This window comes from Aptenodytes forsteri, unplaced genomic scaffold (genome assembly GCF_000699145.1).
Source record: "Aptenodytes forsteri isolate BGI_AS27 unplaced genomic scaffold, ASM69914v1 Scaffold217, whole genome shotgun sequence".
Classification (NCBI taxonomy): domain Eukaryota; kingdom Metazoa; phylum Chordata; class Aves; order Sphenisciformes; family Spheniscidae; genus Aptenodytes; species Aptenodytes forsteri.
The window spans coordinates 1,499,472-1,521,460 of record NW_008796222.1 but is presented as its reverse complement, the minus strand read 5'-3'; the positions used below and the strand labels follow the sequence as shown (position 1 = coordinate 1,521,460).

The window sequence follows — 21,989 nt, the reverse complement described above, 5'->3', positions numbered from 1 at the left end:
GGGGGCAGCAGAGGGGGAGGTGCTGACCTCCTCTCTCTGGTGACCAGCGATAGGACACGTGGAAATGGTATGAAGCTGTGTCAGGGGAAGTTCAGATTGGACATTAAGAAAAGGTTCTTTACTGAGAGGGCGGTCAATCACTGGAACTGGCTCCCCAGGGAAGTGGTCAGAGCACCAAACCTGTCAGAGTTCAAGGAGCATCTGGACAACGCTCTTAGTCATATGTTTTACTTTTAGATAGTCCTGCGAGGAGCAGGGAGTTGGACTCGATGATCCTTATGGGTCCCTTCCAACTTGAGATATTCTATGATTCTATGATACACAAGGGTAGAGAAAGTATCACTGTCACCACCATTTTAGAAGCAAAGTAATTACAGCTGCATTCTGTCAAGGGTTTGATGTTGTTGATGTAAAGTAATTACAGCTGCATTCTGTCAAGGGCTTGATGTTGTTGATGTGTTAGTTGTACTCAAAGCATGTCTGGCAGACAGGAATTGTTAGGAAGTTTCTGGATCCTAATGAAGTTTTTGTAGGAACTGGGCACTAGGCCAACAGTTTTCCCTCTTTCAAAAAACAGGGATGTAGGGGCCAAAAAAATCTGTGTGTACACGGGAAGGTGCTTTATGAATGTAAAAACCTTAGGCTTTATGGAACCTCTTTGACAGACTATTTGGGATGTTAAAATCCTCTAAAATAATGTCTTGGTTCTGACTTTAAATTTTTAACAGTGGTTTTCACTGTTGTTTGGCAAGGACTCTCTCTGCTCATTAATCTTCAGGATTTATCTCTTATGGATTTTAGATTAAGTCTATCAATATGGTCTATAAAGCACATTCACAGTTGTGGCACAGCTAAAGCTTGCACAACAATAAGAAGAGTTTCTCAGTAATTTGAAGACTGAGCTAGTAAAGTTCAAGTGCTATTAACATGTAGCTAATATTTATAAGTGCTACACAGAAATTGAGCTGAATCAACCCTTCTTTTGTCACTGTGTTGATTACTTTGAAAACTTATGACTGTTTACTGGGGAGGTGGACTTTAAACTGAGTCCAAGTAACTCTTGTCATAATGGAAAACTGAGAATCTCTCTCAGTAATTCCTAATTGTAAACCAATCTTGACAACAAATAAACTCAAGATAAGGTAATGAAGTTACCAAATATAGCCAAAGATAAAAAAAAGATTAGTTCAGAGCTAGGGATAGATGTCCTCCTGTAGAAGACATAACAGGAACCCAGAGATTCTTCCCATGAAATTCTTTGTTTCAAAAGATAAAACTTACCCTTTGGGCATTTAAATAGAATGTCTGTAATTCATAATTTAGGTTACAATGTCACTATGCTGACAGGCTATTTATAAGCTTATAATTAGCATAAAAACTGATGTATTGTTCCCATTTGTGGTGTGTATTTACAGATTTTGAGTTTCAAAACTTATTGCAATCTATAAGAAGGTTTCCAGTGACATTTAATCAGCTTCATACCAGACCATAAAGCTTTTATTTTACCTAGCTACCACAGTATATCTGGTATTTCCCCCTTATGTGACTTTTCTATGTAGAAACAATCAGGAAGATTAATTCAAGTTAACTTTAAAAATGGATAAATTAGGCCATATAAAAATGTTGTGTGGGCATTCATTCAGAATTAAAGCAGCCTCAGCTAAATTTTCATCAATTCAATTTCAAAATAGGTTAAACTAAATTAAATCAAGGTCACCTTAGTTCTTAATAAGTGACCACTCAAGCATTTAGCACTGTTTATTTGAGCTCTTTAAATGTACACCTCTTGTTAATGCACAGTATGCCCCTGGTTAGACAAACCTGCTGAGATTTAGTCTCCAAGTATTTCTTTAAATGTCGACTTCAGAATAGTGGAATGACTAACACCAAGTTGTTGGAAAACCTGTATAGGCCGCCTTGGTCCTCACAATTCTAACAAACATGAAGTATTGAGACATTCCTGTATATCTGCAGAACGGAGGCTGGTCTACACAGACTCTTGCAAGCAGCCTTAGAGCGCAGCTCATCCTGCTCTCACACTGAGCGCTTGTACTGCAGAGTGATGAGCAACCTGGAAAATCTTACTGAATGAGAAAAACCTGCATAGACACAGGTCTTGTAAATGAATGAGCACAGCTCTTATACAAAAGAATCTGAAACTTCTTAGAGTGCCAGTTCCTTCTCTTATTTTCCAGCCAATGGCACACTTTCTTATGTCCAGAAAATACAACATAAATATTAGTGATTTATTGCTGAATTCTGGTGAGAAAAAAATGATGAATCTCTAACATAAATTATTTCGAGGATGCTATTACTGTTTTCATTATTACTTTCAGAGACACAGCTGTTACAGTTAATGGTCCCTCCCTTGATCTATTTTTCTATTTTGAGAAAGGACTTTGTATCTTTTCTCCTCAACATTTTTGTTCAGCTTCTTTGATCTAGTTGCATTCAAATGGTCAGCTTCAGGAGTATGAGTTTATGCAGCTGAAGTTCTGGAAGAAACTGCTGATAGAATACCAGAACCATCATACATCTGGGATGTACAGGCTGTCTGGGTGGCAAGGAGAGTAGAAAATATAGTATCTTCAGTTCATCACCTGTCTATAGATGAGAGCTACCTGTCCTGCAGTGATGAAGTTCTTGCCTTCTCTTTTGAATATTGTGCATTATTTTAAAAGTAGTTCAATGCTTCTATTTTATAGAACAGTACCAATATGTTTGTGCTTAATGAAATTGACAAAAACTACAACTTCAGAATAATGAAAAGGATCATGTCTTCCTCCAAAGTCTTCAAATGCTTCAGAACCAAGGAAAAAATAAAGGAAAGTGGTCTCATTCTCTTTCAAAATAACGATCCATGGAAAAAATCTTACACGTTGCATTGCTGACAAGTTTATGTTCCCTCAGCATTGAGGAAACATCCTTGATGGTCTCTCAAATGGCTCTCATATCAAATCTCACATTAAATAGAACCCCTTCCAACTGCAGATTTGGAAATCATCTTTGCATTGGAAAATATATCACAGGAAGACAGAAAGTGCAAAGCAATAAAACAACCCTACAGTAATAAACCAATCACCTCATGCTAATACAGACATGTAATGAATTAATCCACTGGAGCTGCTGAGGTTTTCATGTGGTGATCACTATGTGCCATTGAATATCTTTTGCTGATAATATGATGAAATGATTCCTCTTTATGCTAGAAAACATCTGAGAAACTGTATTGCTCTCTATCACTGCAGAAGCAGAGGAAAAGTCTAGCTGAGATGCTTTTTTTTCATAAAAGTGCTAGCATAGTATGTTCATATAAACGGTGTTCCAACTCTGCTTAATGATAATTTTAGCTTTCCCAGAGGTACAACTTCTTTGACTAGACAGTAACTATAGAAGTTCTCACGTCCAAGAAAGTTTTAAACCTCTAATAATGTATGAGGTTAGATGCATGTATTATGTAAGTCTATTTATGACACATCTATTTACATGGAAGTTAGCATGACTAGTTTGATTTCTCTTGACCTTGAGAATAATCCACATATTTCTCTAATTTAACAAAGAAATGTATACAGGGTTAGTATCAATCTCATTATTTCTCACTTTTCATCCTCTCCCCCCCCAGCCTCTCTTTATTTCTGCCACATTTGCATATCTGTGGGCTTAGATAACAGCACAATAGAAACATCAACCTCTTCAACTAACAGTATGACAAATGTAACACACATTGTTTCCTGAGTTTTCAGCCATCAGGACACTTACAAGGTAATGGCAATAAACATAATCAACTTTTGATTAATTTAGATTTTCATACTCTGGTATAAGCCTCAAAACAAACTCGTAATTATATACAGCTGTTCATGTAAAGGGTATGGTAGATAGTCCTCACCACAGAGTTGAATTTGTACACTCCTCAAATTTTACTCCAAGAATTGAAAAATCTGCTTCTCTGTGCTTGCAAATATATTTGTTATAAGATAGAAGAAAAAAAATGAGTTCCAAGAAATTCCCAATTTTTGTGTGGGTAAGTTTCAGTCTGGGTACAAATGTGAATTTTTGACATTTAGGACAGGAGAAAGAAGGACAAAGAATTCTAAGTAATTTCTTGCAGCTCTACAGGGGAGTGAAATTTAGTGTCTACTGCACATATCACCATTGTTTATGGAAGGTTAAAATTCTGTTTAAATGTGGAGCATTCTAAAATTGAAGATGTATACAGTTTTTTAAATTGCTTATTTGTCTTTATCTGGTTACTTTTTAATATCAGGGAAAGGTTGAAGGACTGATTAAAATCTAAGAACACATGAATCTACTCTATTCAGCTTTTGAAAGCTGAAAGAAGGTTTACTATTTAAATTTTTGGATTAGCTTAATGTGTAAATCATTTTCTATTTCCATTTATCAGCAAAAAGTATTAGTATTCAGTGCACTGGGGAAAATGCACTGGCTTCATCTGCAAACAGAACAGGCAAAAGCTATCGAGTCCCAACTCAAGTGTACACGACCTAAGATTTGGTCTCAACTTTTAAATTCTCAATGTGAACAAATACCAAAGAACAACATTCATAAGGAGAAATCACTTTGATATTTTTCTGCAAACCTTTCATCCAATTGTCTGAAAACTATCTTCTTCTTTTTAGTGGACAAACAATAGTTTGAAAATACTTGCATACTAAATTCTGTTTGCAAAGCCAGTTACGAAGAACGGTTTGCACAGAGCTGCTTATAATCTGGGAAACATCCAGTCAAGAATAATTGCACAATGATAATGTACAATTAAATTAACCAATCATAACAATTACTGTAAATGAAAGCCACAGTACCACAGTTTTTGAATGATGTAAATTTTGCAGGAGTGTGGTGTGCAGGAGAAAGTCCGCTGGGAGACAAGTTTTAGCACATTCCTGTTTTACACTGAATTTGGAATTTTGCTCCATAAGATAATTCTTTTCTCTCCTGCCAAAATCTTTGGTTTAACTTACTGCTTATTTATTATGATTAGCACTATTTGATCTATATGAATTCTATATTAATAAAATAGTAATAACTTTTTGCTAACATAGATTCTACCTTCTGTATCTATCAGTTAACAACAGAATCATTAAGAGGAAATAAAGTCTATATCTGGCTCTACAACTCTGTATTCCTGATTAAAAAAAAAAAAGATGAAAAAAAAGCTAAGCCATTCTTATATGTAAATGTAGTTGCCCTTATACAGAAGTCTTGTGAGCCATGTGTGCAAATGTTTTCATACAAATACACATGCTAACATTTGGATGCCTGATCTTCGCATTTCATTTGCATTTTCTCTTCCTTGATGTCAGATTGCTCTGTACTTGTTTTATACTTAGCTACCTTTTTTATTATTATTCAAATATTTTAAGTTTATACATATGGATAAATAGATATTTCTAAATACATAGCTACATATAACTACACATATATCACACATTTTATATCATGTATATAGGACTCTAAAGCATTCTACTTATAGCAAAAGAGGTAAGAAAATCATATACAACAAAACAGTCTAAATGATTAGAGGTAAAATTCTTTCCTCAGTCGTTTGAGACAACAAAGTTGGGGGGGAGGATCCATATTAATATTTAGTTCATATTTTCTGTATAAACCAGTTATACCTGACAGGTGAGATTAAAGACTTTGAACATTGTCTGTCATGACTGAAGTCATAGGGATTAATTTACACTAGTCAGGAATCTGGAACATATTTCTTTTTTTACCGTAAACTAGGAAAAGCATGGCGCTAACTGATAACACACTGCAGGGCGATTTCTTCCTAAGATGCCCTACCTTTATTTACCTTTTTTCCGGGGGGGTTGGAGCAGAGGGCACATGATGATGGGAGACAATATTTATTAATGTGAGAGAAAATAAATTGAACGTGCTTCTCCTTATGTGGTTTTGTTATGGAACAGATTTTCTATGAGGAGCATATGTTTGTTTTAAATAATGCACTGCCAAATTAATTACAGACCACTTGCTTTATAAATTAATTAAATGAATATATGTTTAAAAGTTTAGGAAGGTGGTAAAGCAATACCATTTGAGCAAATCATTCTCCACAGGAAAAATATTTATGGATTTGATTTACCTGGCTTGCCTCACATCGTGTCCCCTAGACTTGAATAAGAGATGTGAAAAGATCAAGAGTGATCTCCATTATGACACTCCCCCCCCCCCCAAACAAAATAAAAACAACAAAAAGAAAAATTTTGGAAAGCAAAAGGAAGTTCCTTTACAATAAAGGAAAATCATATACCTGATGTCAGGTTGTGATGTCGTGGAGCTTCTTTTGCTGGTGGGACTCCTAAAGAACAAAACAGATGGCAAATTAATCTGCAGTTTCAGGTCAAAATATTTAAATAAATTTCAATAAGAAACATGCTAGTTTCTTGGAATCAACTCACAGATAAGAATCTGTATAAAACAGATTGGCTTTTTAAATGTGACTTTCCTAGTAAATTATTTAAACATAGAAATTTTGTGTGTAGTAAAACCATAGAAGCAAACTGCTTCTAGATACTAGTTTAGCAAACTTGCAGCAGTACAACTAACCAACTGTTATCCTTTGAGGTTCCAGGACTTCAATACACAATGTTTATATGCAAGTCACTGTCTTTCACCAATGTAGGGAAGACATTTATGTCTTAGACCACTAACTTAATAAATTAGTGTAACTTATTACTATTAATTATCCTCAGAGGTATAGCAGAAACTGTTTCTCTGTCTGGACATTACTGTAGGGAAACAATCAAGACAGTGCTGTGTCCAACAGGTTAGTCAGAATATAGGTGACGACGCAGTCTATCTTAATTGTAAAAAGCGCTTCTTGTTATCAATGTAGTTATGCTACAGTATGCAGCTGGTGATCTAAAGCATCACACAAGCTATGGAGATGAACTTTGCATCACCTCACTAGGGAGCATAACAGCAGACTAAGTGGGAACTACTAATCCTAGTAGTCTGTGGATAGAGTGCTGGAGGACCCTGCGGACAGGCTAATGCTGTACCAGCCAGGGAGGGTCACAGGCAGGGCACTGCTGCAGCCAGATTGGATGTGTTGATGGAATCCTTGATACTCATGGGCAAGGGAGCCATCAGACATTCAATTACTGGGGATTTATGCACAACTTCATCATTTTGGCTTACTTGCATATATTTAGAAAGACTAACAAAGCTCGTCTTTCCAATCCCATGAAAAAATCCTAATGTTTGCATTTTCATTGCTGTTTGCAGAGATTTTCATCCCTTTATTACCTTTGTTTTTTTCATCTTTCAGATGTTTCTTCTCAATCGTTTTTTCTAGCAAGGAAAAAGTAGCACAGTTCAAGATTGATAAATTGACTGCTGAATAGATTATTACCTAGAGTTTTCAAGTAAAATTCTTTGAAAATTAACACAGATCTTTTTGGGGTTGTTTCAAATAGCAATACATGCACAATTGTAATCTTATACTATTTTAATTGTGATCTTCTACATATATATGCACACACAGAGTAAATTCCTACCTTCTTTTTCCTTAGCTGTCTTTGTTTTTTTCGTGGCTAGAAAGATTTGCAAGGAAACAACATTAAGCGACAGGCATCAGAAATATGGGGCTCTTACAATAAGTACATTGCACAGAGCTGATCTCCCTAGTAATTTCCATGGAATAATAACTGTGCTAAATGTGTCTCATGGCATGTATACAATGTATCCAATATTACAGCAGTGGCTGCTACCCTTAGTGGCAGTAGCAGTTCTGGGCTTTCTGAATAGTCATTGGAAATTGTTTGAATGTTGCTGGTTGCAGAGTAGTTTGGAAACTCCTGATAAAGGCTTTAGGCACTAGAATTCTGTAATTCCCTAACTACTGCCAGAATTCCTTAATTATTGGCTCCCAAAATGCAGCAGGGAAGGATCCCTCTGCCTATTGCCTGCTTTTTACTCTCTTTCCCGGAGCAATCTCGATTGTCTGAAACAAATAAACAAAAAAACCCCACCCCAGGATATGGAGCTAGATGGACCTTTAGAACCACCAGATGTGACCATTCTGAAGTCCTGCAGCACTAGATTCTTTCTGATTTATTTTATTTAGTTTATTTTTCTCTAATTGTACATTCACTTAGAACATGTTCTTTTTTCTTTTCAGCATCCTTTTCCCCAGCCCGCAAAAACACAGACATTCGGTCTGTGACTCTATTCAACAAGGCAGACTGAAATTAAGCAAGGTGTATTGCTTCAGGCATCTGAGCCCATTTCAGTATTCCCTGTTGACTACAGCAGAAAACTGGCAGGCTGCCTTCGAATTGTTCATTTTCACTTCATATCACCCAACCAGTTGTAATAACGCTTTGTTCAAAGGCTTCTGGTGCATGTGTTATCTGATTAACACTAGCTTGCTCAGTGCTGATCACCTGTGTCTAGCTCACCAAAACATGCTGCAGTAGATGAACACTGAAAATAACATAATCAGCCGATCAGAACAGTCTTTGGTAGAGACCTGTGCAGCTGCAATGCTGTCAGTTTGCCAATGCTGGTTTACATCAGCATTGTTCATTGTTGATGAAAAATGTGTATTAATCAACACTGGTATGTTCATTCATTCTTTCCATAAGACATACCAGAGAAATGTAATATTTACCTGCTGTTGGGATTTCACCTGTTGGCTCTCCAGGAAAACAATCAGAAATGAAGAGGAAGGGGGGAAGGAAAAGAATATGAGGTTCAGTACCATGCTTTTTCAAGGCAAGTAACCATTTAAATATATCTCTTTCATCTGCAACTTTTCTGCAGGATATTAATTTGCAAAGAAATGTGCCTTAACAATGGGCATGTACACAGAATTTCACACTGAAAGCTAAGAGTCTCACTCTTTGAAGTACTATAATCCAGCATGCAATGGTTCCCGCAAATGCAAACACTGTGCCAATCAAAGCTTTCCGGCAAGCAAATATTTAAATAGAGTTCTTTTTAAATGTGCATTCAAGGTTATAGCTGACTATGCTATTTTCCAAAAAATGTATTCAGTTTAATTTTTAACTCTCTTTTCTTATCATCCACACATCCCAACCAAAGACTGACACTGACCTTAAATAGCTGGCATTCACCCCTCTATAACTGTTTCTCCTGCATTATCAGTTTGCTTTGCCTTTTAAGAATAAATGCACTTGAGAGCACAGCACCTAGCACAAAAGAAAAAAATATATTCCTGTGCTATTATAATACCCATAATAATAAATGAAAATTGATCAATGTGATGGGATAGAAATTTCATGGTATAAACCATCATTAGTCTTTTTAAATCAAAGGAATGGATTAAATTGTGATTTGGAATTCAAGAATTTTTTACACATTGCTACTTCATTAGTCCCAGTTTTATTTTAGAACACAATTTTAAGGAAAGAGAATAACCTCACTAGGCAGGAAAAACCTTTATTCTTTGAACCTAGAGCTGCATAAAAAAGGAATATGCTCACAAAACATTTCAAGGTCTCCTTTGATGGAATTATTTTCTTCATGCCGAGTTTTGGCTTCAGAAGAACATGAGGTTCTACAGCTCACACCAAGGTGAAAATGTTTCAGTCAATGTTTTTTCAACAGGAACACTGAGCAATTAAGCATGATTTTCACTAACACAGCCCAGGAAACTTTCATTCATGTCTTCATTCATAAGGAGACTCATAAATGTCAGTGCTCAATACTTAGGCACCACAGGCATTCAGCAAAGGCCAGTTCTGCTGCTATTAAATGCTAGCATGCTTAAGTCCTTTAATATTTACATTTCTGCTTACGATTATGCTCACACGTGCTGAAAGCTGATACATTACTGCATGGTGACCCATAGATTAATACGTCTTCTCATTTTCACAAGAAAAAAAAAAATTGTCTCAGGCACCAAATCTAGGAAAGGGGTTCATGCCCTCACTCCTTAACCGAGGAGTTCTTCCTCTTGATTGCAAAACACGGTTTGGTATTACTTCTTGCATGAGTAAGAGATGCTACCAGTTTTGTCCTCTGTTCAAGGTAACCTCTCACAATTTGAGAGTCTTTAGTCAGTATGCAGGGAGTAAATTCTGAGTTTCATTACACATTCAAATTTGATATAGGATCAATTGCTGTCAAAGACCCTCCTGCGTGCTAAAACAGAAATAATGAAAAATAAGATAGTTTATTAATTACTTTTATAATTGCATGGTAATTCACTTAGCAGGTTACTATAAAAATGTATTTGTTGTTAATTTGGGGACTTTTCAAACTCAAACTTGTATTTCTGCTTATAACCTGTCATTCATTTAATGACACAATCTCTCTACTCATTTAAATCCCATTTACTTTTACAGTAAGACTGCACAGGGTGTAATGTGTGAATAAATTTGGCCCAGGAAAAGTGTATGGATTTATTTTACATTTCTGCTAGACCTGAACTCCAAAATCAGTGAGCATTTTGTGTCCATGGCTATATCTCATGCTGAATTACGTGATAGCTATGTTCATGTTACGGCGAACATACTGTACACCTGGCTGAGAAATATATGAAGCAAAACTATATAGAGCTCCAGAATAAAGAAGGCAGTGATCCAGCTAAGTGTTCTTCTTTGAGTGGAAGAAAGTAATTTAAAATAGATAGCTCTGGTACTTAAAATCTTGAACTAGATATATTCAAGGATGGTTAGCTCAAGATAGGCACTGTAAACAGAATTACTTTTGCATATGATCATAGGTCTGTTATTGTTTTTTCTTTTCTCTTTTTAATTTTTTTTCTTTTCTTTTTCTAAAGGCACTGTTAACCTTTATAATGATTTCAAGCAGCAGGATATAAGGTCAAGAATGTGCTACAAATATCCATCTGCAAAGGTCAAGGGAAAATATCTTGGCTGTGCCTTATATTCACAATATGCCAGGGTAATATAGCTCTTGATAAAAAAGCATTTTAGACAGTGATTTTGAGTTAAAATGATCCTTATTGCAGAAAGCATGAGGAATTAGTCACTTAAATGTCTGATGGTTCTCTAATAGAAGAGAGTGCCATCAGTGGGTGTCTCGAATAAATCAGTGCAGAAGACATAAAATGTCAGTGAAAAGATCCAGTGAACATAAGACTGAACAAATCCGAATAATGGAATCAAACAGAAGAAAATTTACGTAAAATACTGGCAAAAATGGAAATAAACCCACCAATAGCTTCACAGGAAGGAATAATTTTGCAATGGTGACTTGAAAACTGAACACTGCAATTCAGGATTGCAGGAGATCCTTCAGTGTTGGTACATTTCAGCTGTTTCGTGTTCCCCCTTTCCCTTTGGAGCTGGGGTTCAGAATAACACTGTGTCTTCTGATAGGTGTTTAAGAGTGAGTATTCATCTTGTCTAACTTCAAGCACCTAACATAGGAGACTAATTTAGGAAGCTTAATGGAATCAGTTTGCCTTGCCTTGTTGTCGGCTTCTGACCTGGCGCAGGAAGAGGTCTGTGTCTCATGGTGCTTGGCCTTGGTTTTGGATACTCTTTATAGATTACTTTGCATCAGAATGACACGTGGTTTGGTCTTGATGTGCCAGGCGCAGTACAGAAAAATAAAACAAAGATCCTGTGCTCAAGAGGCTACAACTAATTCATCTGTGAAGGTCCATACTTCAACTTTTTCACAGTTCAAAGCATGCAGCTTAAACACTGTCCTTCTGATTGTTGTCTGATCATGATTTGCAGTATGTAACATGCAATGAGTATGCTTGCCACAATAAGCATAAATCCCTGTCTTTATCTATTCAGAAGTCTTACTGACCTTAACAAGGACATTATCCAATGACTTCAGTGGAAGTCTTTGTTATGCTAGAAATTCCCCTTGAATCCTCCTTAAAACTCATCTAAAATGGAAATATTCCTTTCTCTTTTTTAATTTAATTTATTTTTTATTAAAGTAGGAAAAAAAAGTGTATTGAAACAAGGCCAAGAACGTGCTATCTATTCAGAAGTCTTACTGACCTTAACAAGGACATTATCCAATGACTTCAGTGGAAGTCTTTGTTATGCTAGAAATTCCCCTTGAATCCTCCTTAAAACTCATCTAAAATGGAAATATTCCTTTCTCTTTTTTAATTTAATTTATTTTTTATTGAAGTAGGAAAAAAAAGTGTATTGAAACAAGGCCAAGAACGTGCTTAGTGAATTCACGAATAAAGTCATTTCCAAGTGGTAAAAGAAGTAATGAAAAGGTTGTCTAATTCAGTTATGCTACATGCCATTTTGTTATTTTTAATAAACAATATATTTGCATAAAGATAAATCATGTGTCTACACTCATCTAAAATCACCAGAGCATCAATTATGCTACTAGCATAATTTACTTTGCTTTTATAAAAAGTAAAAATTGCAAACAGAGTTTGACTGTTGCAGCTTCACAATATTAAATTATAAATGTACTTAGTTTTGGCATGTTCAGCTGTTACTAAGCAGACTGAGTACAAGCGTATCTGTAGTATAAGCAGGAAAATAGCATTATCTAACATGACAAAATTGCAACAATGTAAATTGAGAAAACATGCGTGAGAAGAGAAGGTTTATATTCCGTAGGAAACAAGACATGACACGTACTTGCAGTGTTTTTCAGTTTGACTGGGAAGTAAAAAGAGGAAAGAAAAATGGTCAGAACAGTCAGGTGCAGCATAATGCTGTTATGGTGGAGAATGTCTTTATTTGTTCTATGTATTTACTGCATATCAAACCATAATTTTTAGTACTCTCACAGTAATTAATGACAATCTAATGACGGATAATAAAAATAGGGTTGTTCTTATCTACACATGATAATTGCTGTGCTAGAGTTAAGGATGAATAATGCTAACAATAAGAATTTTAATTCTTCACTAATTTCCTTTCACTGAGAAGCGTGGAGAAGACATTTTTTAAACCCGTGGTGATTGCTTCACAGTGAAACTGAACAGTGCTGCTTCCTATACCTACGGTAATTTTGCTCTATCTTGTACAAGTGAGGCTGTATGGGAGTTATGATATGCAGAGACATTTATCATAGACGATGGATAGTGCCAGGTCATGATCTGACTAGTGTATCATATAATATCTGCTATGGAGGAAAATTAAACTGTTTCTGGTCCTGAGAAGTTGACTCATACAGGAAGGCTGTGAAGTCCAAATAAATGGCAGATACCCACAAATAATTAGTGAAATGAAGCTATTTAAAGCAAGCACTTTCAGAAAAGGGTTCAAATTCTTTGCTGGCATAACTTCTTTGATATCAGTGGAATTACAGAAGCAGAAATTTGACCTTTGATATATATGTCTCCAGAAAATGACAACAGGCATTGCAAATACATACTGTGCTACCTTAGCTATGGTATGACACGTCAAGGCCATTCTATACAGCAAAATAAATCAAAGGACCATGATTTTGACATTTGTCATATGCAATTCTATTTTGCAGTTTTTTTAAATAGCAGTTTCAAAAGAAATGAATGCATAAAATGCAGAAGTGCCTACCTGGTTTTGTAGGTGGAACTTCTTTTTCATGTCTGACTGCTTTATGCTCTAGATAAAAGAAACAGCATAACAAAATTGCTTCTAAGTTACGTTTTGTATGTTTTTTTTTAACTAAGAAAGATTGCATGTATATTTTTCAGGTATAAACATTATTTTCTCTTGCTTCATGCTGTTATTTTGGAAAAAAGCCGCATGAGGAATTACTAACAGATTATCCACTGAGGGATCTGCCACAAAATAGTAAAGTTCACTAGTACTGCACATAGTTCCACACATATAGCTACTATTAATGTTACTAAGAGTTATGCATGTATCTTAAGGAAGAAGTCAGTTAATAGAGGCTCCCCTCAATTTCTGAAATGTAATTTGTATCTAATCCATTTTTGTTATTTGAAAGGAGAGTACAGAGCAAACTCAGCAACCATTCACTCGACCTTTATGTTGTTGAGTCAGATATACTTGAGCTGAATTCCCAGTCTCAAACACATCCTATTCTGTATGAATAAATTATTTCTAACTGTGGAAAATTAGAGAAGTAGCACTGCTTGGTAGGCAATGCAACTTTTTTTTCCCCTGCTCTCCTTTCTATTTCATTATTATTGCTGGAAAAAATGAGAATTTTTGTTATGTTGCTGGAAATCGAAAAGATGAAGAACCTTTGTTTTAAAAACAAAGGCTAGCACTACATAATTTATACAAAAGTCACACCTGCTTAAAAGTAATTGAAAAAACCCCACACCACAGATCTCATAGCATAGTAGCAGCTGTGCCAAATGCATACAAATAGGGGCTACAACACATTTTAGAGCTGAGGAATCAATGGACAGCTATGCTGGCCTTGTTTCCAGGTAATGTTTCGCACAGCTAAAAATCTGTGCATCAGGTTCTCTTTCAGCAAGGAGAAGGACACAAAGGTGGGCTGTAAAGTGGAAAATGTTCAAAATGTGAGTAGCCCCTGAAAAAAAGGCAATATGCCTCAACCATTCTGCTACTTAGGTGAATAATCGAACTCCTAACAACTGTGATTTCAGGAGAAGATATATGCCAGGAAATGCCGAGATGAAGACATGATAGGGGATTTCAAATGGGAAACAATTTTATGAGGTGTGAATTAAAACTTATGTCAGTGAAAAGTGATATTCTTCCCACATCTGGGCTTTTTTTGAGCGTGGGATTTGGGGACTTAACTGAATATTTTTTTTTTACTTTTGCAGTTTACCTTGCATGCTGAAGGCATGAAAGATATAGAAAGTTAACAAGCAGACTGTGTGGTAAGTTAAGGTATGGACTCTCTTCAGTTCTTTTTGACTGAGAAAAATTCTAGATGCAGTTATACTAAAATAAAAAATAATTTTCTTAAATGTGATGATGTCTCTTTTTAATTCGGCAGGAGTATTTATTCAACCCAACTAATTGCTAACAGTGATTTTGAAAAAGCTTGTCACTCCTGTATTAATTTTTTTTGTTGAGACTTGTGATATAAGAAGCATAGAACGAGTTGATGCCCTGTACTGAAGCGATTGGTTATGGCAAATGGACTTTTAAATAGCAATGACAAGACAATATGTTAAAAGAAAATAATGGAAGGTATGGTGATAAAGACACGATAGTTTTAAGCAAAACTAGAAATTGCTAAGGGACAGTTTCCATATGTTAAAGTCAAAAAAGCCACACATATCAAATTTTCTGATCAAGGTAGGTACCACGTACTTGCTGGCTTTGTCTGGACTACAGAAGACAAAAGAAAGTAAATTGTGATATTTAGATGTAAAAAGAAAAGAGTCTACTTTTTTTTTTCTTTTTAATATTCAAATATTTTTATAGCAGTCAGTTCCCGCTTGTTCTTAGCTTCCTCTACTTATGTAAAGATGCACAGCTTTCAGGCCCCTAAATGCAGGTAGGCTCTAACACGTTTAGACCTTTGTAAATCCCACTAGCTATCAGCTCCTGCCGAAATAATGCAGTATCCTGTCATTATATGATGTCATATCCGACACCAAGTTGGGTGGGAGCGTTGATCTGCTCGAGGGTAGGAAGGCTCTGCAGAGGGACCTGGACAGGCTGGATCGATGGGCCCAGGCCAACTGTATGAGGTTCAACAAGGCCAAGTGCCGGGTCCTGCACTTCGGCCACAACAACCCCATGCAGCACTACAGGCTTGGGAAGGAGTGGCTGGAAAGCTGCCTGTCGGAAAAGGACCTGGGGGTGCTGGTCGACAGCCGGCTGAACATGAGCCGGCAGTGTGCCCAGGTGGCCAAGAAGGCCAATGGCATCCTGGCCTGTATCAGAAATAGTGTGGGCAGCAGGAGTAGGGAAGTGATGGTGCCCCTGTACTCGGCCCTGGTGAGGCCGCACCTCGAATACTGTGTTCAGTTTTGGGCCCATCACTACAAGAAGGACGTTGAGGTGCTGGAGCGTGTCCAGAGAAGGGAAACGAGGCTGGTGAGGGGTCTGGAGAACAAGTCTTATGAGGAGCAGCTGAGGGAACTGGGGTTGTTTAGCCTGGAGAAAAGGAGGCTGAGGGGAGACCTCATCGCTCTCTACAACTACCTGAAAGGAGGTTGTAGCGAGGTGGGGGTCGGTCTCTTTTCCCAAGTAACTAGTGATAGGACAAGAGGAAATGGCCTCAAGTTGCGCCAGGGGAGGTTTAGATTGGACATGAGGAAAAAATTCTTTACTGAAAGAGTGGTTAAACATTGGAAGAGGCTGCCCAGGGATGTGGTTGAGTCACCATCCCTGGAGGTATTTAAAAGACGAGTAGATGCGGCGCTTAGGGACATGGTTTAGTGGGCATGGTGGGGTTGGGTCGATGGTTGGACTCGATGATCTTAGAGGTCTTTTCCAACCTCTGATTCTATGATTCTATGATTTAGCACAGTAATACATTTATGTATTCCAGGACCATTTCTTCCTGTGTAACAGTGTAAATCAGAAGTAGCTCCAGACCAGTCAATATTCCAATGGTTGGAAATTTTGGGTGGGATACAACTGATTTGCAACATCAAGAAAACATTCATCTACACTTTTAGTCAGGAGAGTGCTAGTCATCTCCAGAGGATAATTCATACCATTATAAAATGTTGGTTAAAGAAAGACGGGATGACCTACCCACTGTTTGTGTTTGCCTGTTTCAAGCTCAACAGGTATTGATCTGAAAACTCACAAGTTATTTTGTAGTGGCTTATGTTAAGATGGCCAACCTGAAATACTACTTTTTCAGTTTGGTTCCAACAAACAGGAAAAAGACTTGGCAAGTATCTGATGCAAACATATCTTACAAAAAGTAGTCAAGTCATCATATTTCTAGCAGTTTTGTTTCCAACCACTGCTAAACCACAGTTTGAGCCTTCTGATTTTGCTCACAAACTAAAGGTGACGCTTAGCTGACCCTAAAAAAACCCTGTGAATTTAGGTGTGAAAATCCTGTAAATTCAAAGATGTCATTTTTTCCTTCTCCAGACTTGTTTGCCTATCAGTAATTGCTAACTCATTAAACGTTCAGGTTAGAAATATATTGAAGTATTTTGCAGTAATTTCTCCAATTCTATTAACATAATCATAATTTATATGGTTTTGAACAAGCTACAGCAGTTTATGAGCCGATAAAAACTATCAAAACAATATTTTTATTGGATAGAGTGTTGTAAAACATCACTTCATAGTAAAATGATAGATTATTATGAGAGTTCTTATAGAAAGCAATATAAACTCACAAATTACATGAATGTTCACAATTAGAGACAGAACCATACTATTCTGTACATCTATTCTGCTACTGAAGAGAAGAAAAAAACATACAAAATGAGAATGGAAATGAGGTTGTAAACAGCACCATTCAGCTTAAAACAAAACAGCATTTTACTTTATCGAAAATATTCATCATCATCACCATCATCATCATATCAAATGAAAATCTGTTGTTGGCATCATTGTCTAAGATTTGGCAATCTTTCATTTTATGTTTGGATCAAGGCTACCCCCGGTAGAAATCAAGAAGTTGATATCTAGAAAAAGCCTTCAAAACAGCTTTGTGTAGACTGTCAATGATGATGGGAATGTTCTAATTCCTTGGGTGACCCTTCAGGGCTTCTATAACAATCAATATTACTTGAATCTTTCCTGTCAGCATTATTATTACAAAACCTGCAAGGTATAAATAATAGAAAAGACCCAAAGACTTAGAGGTTAGTTCCAAAAACATTTTCCCCATGAGAAAGCCAGTTTAAGACCCATCCAAGTCCCTAATCCAACAGGTGATTCACCCTCCTGCATCACTCCGTACTTGGGCACTGGTCTCTGCGCTGTAAATGCAGTTGATTCAAAGATCTAAGTTTAAAGAAAAAAAACCCCACCAACAGCAATGCCTTACAAGGATATTTGGGATCATTTCAAAGATCTGATTTACAGCTCCACCCCATTTCATTAGCCCTGCTCTGTCAGAGAGGCTAGAACAAGCAGCCCAAGAGCTGAAATGTCTTGACCTGGCTTTGTCATTGAAAAGACTGTTCTTAGAATGGTATCTGCAGTTGTCACTCTGCTGGATTTACTCTAAGAAAGCTTTATCAGTCAAATATTTAAAAATACTGTAAAAAAATGATTACAATGCAAATGTACTACATTAGAAGAGTCCTGAAGAGCGTTTAACAGCCTCTCTTACCCCCTCCCCCCGCCCAAATCAGGAGAGAATGGCTTGTTCCTACCTGACTTCTCAGTGGGAGTTGTCTTTTGTTGTTTAATTTTCTCCTCTGTATTGTGAAAGCAGCATTAAAGTTAGAAATTCACACTGTGTTAGCAAAGGTCCATATAACTGGAAAAATATTTCTATATATGATGTTATACATATGGTTCACAATGCCAAAATAAATGCATGCATCACTACCCCATTGTGGCACTGTAAAACAGCACGTATGCATTATGAGTTCTGACTGCATGGTGAGACCATACACCATGGAAAAAAAAAAAAAATTACTGGGCCTAATGTCTCAGCCACCAGAAAACAGCCACATACCTGGTAGTGTCTTTCAGGTAGGCACTCAGGTGGAAACTGTATTCTAATAATAAAACTATTATAAATTTGTGGACATCACCTTGCTAAGTGTCTTAAGTTCAACAGTTTGGTATTATACAACACTGAGAACTTCTGCTCAGATACTGCTTAACCACAATTAAGTACGGATGTATCCATGTGTGTCTGCACTCTGAAGACGAGAAAGGTACGGAGACCCCCAAGCACATGCTAACTCACAGAGCCATACCCACATGGGACAGTGCCAGTCTGAATGCCAGTTCATACCACCTGCTACTGGACAAGCTTACCTAGACCCAGCTGGATATCTGTCACAAAACCTTAGAGCAGCCCTGAGCTTCTTCTGCTGATCTCATGAGAAAAGCTGCCCAGGTTCACGTGCTCTTGAGCTGCCTGTGGCTTTGCTCAGCACAGTTGTCAGATGACATGGACTCATGTCGACATCAGCTACCAGACCTAAGCTGCCTCTCCTCCAAGCAGGCTGGTGGATGAAGCTTCAGGCAGAGGTGCAGGCAGGACTACACCTTCTGATCAGGTGAGATTTGTCTTAACTGCCCAATGGCCCAGTCAGGTGGGAATTGGGATGTTTGTTTTTGGATGTCCACTCAGAGAGAGTTGGTTGACTTGAACTTTCCCCTTCCTGATCCTTTCATAGCTCTGCTCCCATTTTCTCTCTTTTCCCATACCTGAATTCAAACCCCTTTCCTAACCCCTGCCTTTCAACATTCACATACATCACTGCTATTCTTTTTAAGTATGTTTAAGACACATTCAGAACGTATTTCCCCTTCCTCTCCCTGAGGGAAGCAGTTTACAGTCACATGCCTCTGGCCCCTTCCTTTTCTCCAAGACCTCTGCGAGGCATCAGATTCAAGCTGACAATGGCTGGGTGGAGGTCAGGTTGTGCAGGAATGTCTTGTCCCCTGAAGCCATTCAACTCATCTGAGTACTAGTTGGCTAGAGACCCCCCCGGGTAATCTGTCTGTGCATGCACAAAGCTGCTTGCCTCCTGAATACGAGCAATGTTTCCAGCCTGGCAGTCAAACTTGTTCTTAAACGAGATGATGGAGGGAGGTACGGGGAAGGCGACGAGTGGCTAGAACCACCTGTGAATTATCAGATCCCTGGTTTACCAATTGCTGTACCTATGTACCCTCAAAGAGTCAACCTCAAGAACTGCTGCTTTTTTTTGTGGGGGCTATTCCTCTGGAACCCAAATGTCCAGGTTTGGATGGTAAATCCTAATCTGCACTCTGATTAAATATGTGGATAGCACAGTATTTAGAGGAGCAGACTGTTGAGTGGTCTCAACATACATGACATCTCCTTTGAATTTAGCATGTAACCTTCAGAAGAATTTTTTCTGAGGGCAGAGAGCAGGTTTATCTTCTTCTCTGTGCTGATTTCTTTTTAACTTAGTTCTCTGAGGTTCCCAGAGGTATACACTTGCCAAAGAGGCCTAAAAAGGCATTTATCATATGTCAATAGATGGAGAAAGAGCCTAATTGCTGTACAGTCCATGTTTCTCATCCATAACACAGCAGCATCCAGTAAAGCTACAGTGCAAGTATGGACATGAAACATACAATATTTGTGGTCTGGGTTTTGTTTGTTTGGTTTGGGTTGTTTTGGTTTGTTTCTGGAAAGAAATCGGTACAGATGGGGGAAAATACAGGGAGGGATAAAGCTCCATGGTTACGGATCTCTTCTATTCTTTGGAAATAAAATATAGCCTGCATTTCTATGCTTTTCAGTTGTCATCTGGTAGGTGGCGATTTAATTTCTCTTCACTTGTATTAAGTTTAGGGCTTTTTTTTTTCCCCTTACTCCGCTATTGTTATTGTCAGCTTCTTATGCAAGCAGTGAATTAAAAGATCTCATCTCCATTTCATGGCTGTCTGTGAAGTTAGAAATGGTTTTATAGCACAACCAGCAGCTTGAAGATGCAACTTGTTGAGATAAAGTATCCTCTTTCTGCTCTTAGATGAGCTTTAGCATATAACAGTGCATTTTACTAATTTAGACTGGGGTATCAAGTTTTCCATGTACCAATATACAAAAAAACCCAGCATGCTGATTTTAAACATAGGCCCTGTACCATCCACTGGATTAATGACAAGTAAAGCTCAAAAGATTTGGAGCTTCTCTTTCTTTGGCTATTATCCCTGCTCTTTTGAACACTAAATAGGATATTTTTGCTTTTTCTAATTCTGGCGAGAATTTACAGCAATGTTTGCTCTGTCACTCTAGGAATCAATCAAATGAGTCTGTGAGTAGATGACATGTCTGAGCCTTAAAAGTATGGGAGGGATTTTCTTTTTAAAATGAATTCGTTCCTGAAAACAGAGTGTCTTGGACAGGCTTGTGGACTTGCATTCATCTGGGAATAAATACAGTAATTCTTTGGTATTCATTCACCTACCTATTCTGCAACCTAACCATGCAGCAACTATTGATCTGCTGATTCCACTGGAGAACATCCTGACCCGTTTCCTGGCAGATCTCCAGGAGGTGACTGTATGGCTTTTTTCTCTGAGTTTCTAGCCATTGGTTGTAACCAGAAGGAAAACTGAAGGAGCAGATTATCAAGACTTAAGGAGAACACTGTCTATGAGGGAACACACTTCAAGACATCGGGAAGCTTCACAAAATCATTTCTGTTCACCAGAATTCAGTATGAAGAAAAGCAGTAAAAAAAAATCTGATGAGGACAATACATATTATTTTGGCAAGAACACAACAAATATTTCCAATTTCTCATGTACTTTTTGTTTATTATATCATGAGAAGTCTGGCAAAAAAAAAAAAAAAAAAAGAATTTTTGATGACCTCATAAAGCTACAAAAAGTCCAAAATATTTTTTGTGAAGATTTCAGAAAAAAATCAGATTTTGTTCTGATTTTGCATAAGCGCAAAGTTTAAAGTTTTGAAATCTTTCATTGGAGAGAATTTCTTTCCTCTGCAGAGCTCTAGTTTTGCAGCACTACAAGCATTAATAATCATTTTTCCTCAGACATATCTAATTTAAATGGAAAAATATAAAGCTGTAAACATTTCTCCGTGTATTTCAAGCAGTTTCAGAAGAATTACATCAGGAATGAATCTCTTGCTTTACTTGCTCTCACACACATACACAAAACACCCTTTAATTTAAACATTTCCTTACAGGATCAATATATTTTCTGAAATTCTCTAGTTTCTCAGTCATGTGGTACTTCTAAGTCTGATGGTGGGAGGCATAGGAACAATAGTCTGAAGCTGCTCTGAATCAAGGTGAAAAAGAAGGCCACCGTTTTGTGCAGAATGAGGCTTTTCTAATTTAGTCTGCTAACTCAAGAGCGCTCATTGGCACACAGCAGGCAGAAGCATTATCACCAGTGCTTGCAGATTAATACTTCCAGTCATCAACTGAAACTCAAAACAGCCAGTGCTCTCCAAAACAATGGTTAATCACCTGAGAAGAGATCTTT

At 37.3% G+C, this 21,989-nt stretch overlaps 1 protein-coding gene across 1 annotated transcript in view; it reads right to left on the bottom strand.

Moving 5' to 3' along the window:
* LOC103907074 (triadin-like) overlaps nucleotides 1-21,989 on the bottom strand; it is a 68,657-nt gene that overhangs the window by 16,474 nt on the left and 30,194 nt on the right. Inside the window, exons 8-14 of the mRNA XM_009289177.1 lie at nucleotides 18,194-18,238; nucleotides 15,204-15,221; nucleotides 13,494-13,541; nucleotides 12,591-12,611; nucleotides 8,642-8,668; nucleotides 7,527-7,562; nucleotides 6,278-6,325 (exon numbers count right to left, since the gene is read on the bottom strand). Coding sequence (XP_009287452.1) covers nucleotides 6,278-6,325; nucleotides 7,527-7,562; nucleotides 8,642-8,668; nucleotides 12,591-12,611; nucleotides 13,494-13,541; nucleotides 15,204-15,221; nucleotides 18,194-18,238 — 243 coding nt within the window. The remainder of the gene's footprint in view (nucleotides 1-6,277; nucleotides 6,326-7,526; nucleotides 7,563-8,641; nucleotides 8,669-12,590; nucleotides 12,612-13,493; nucleotides 13,542-15,203; nucleotides 15,222-18,193; nucleotides 18,239-21,989) is intronic.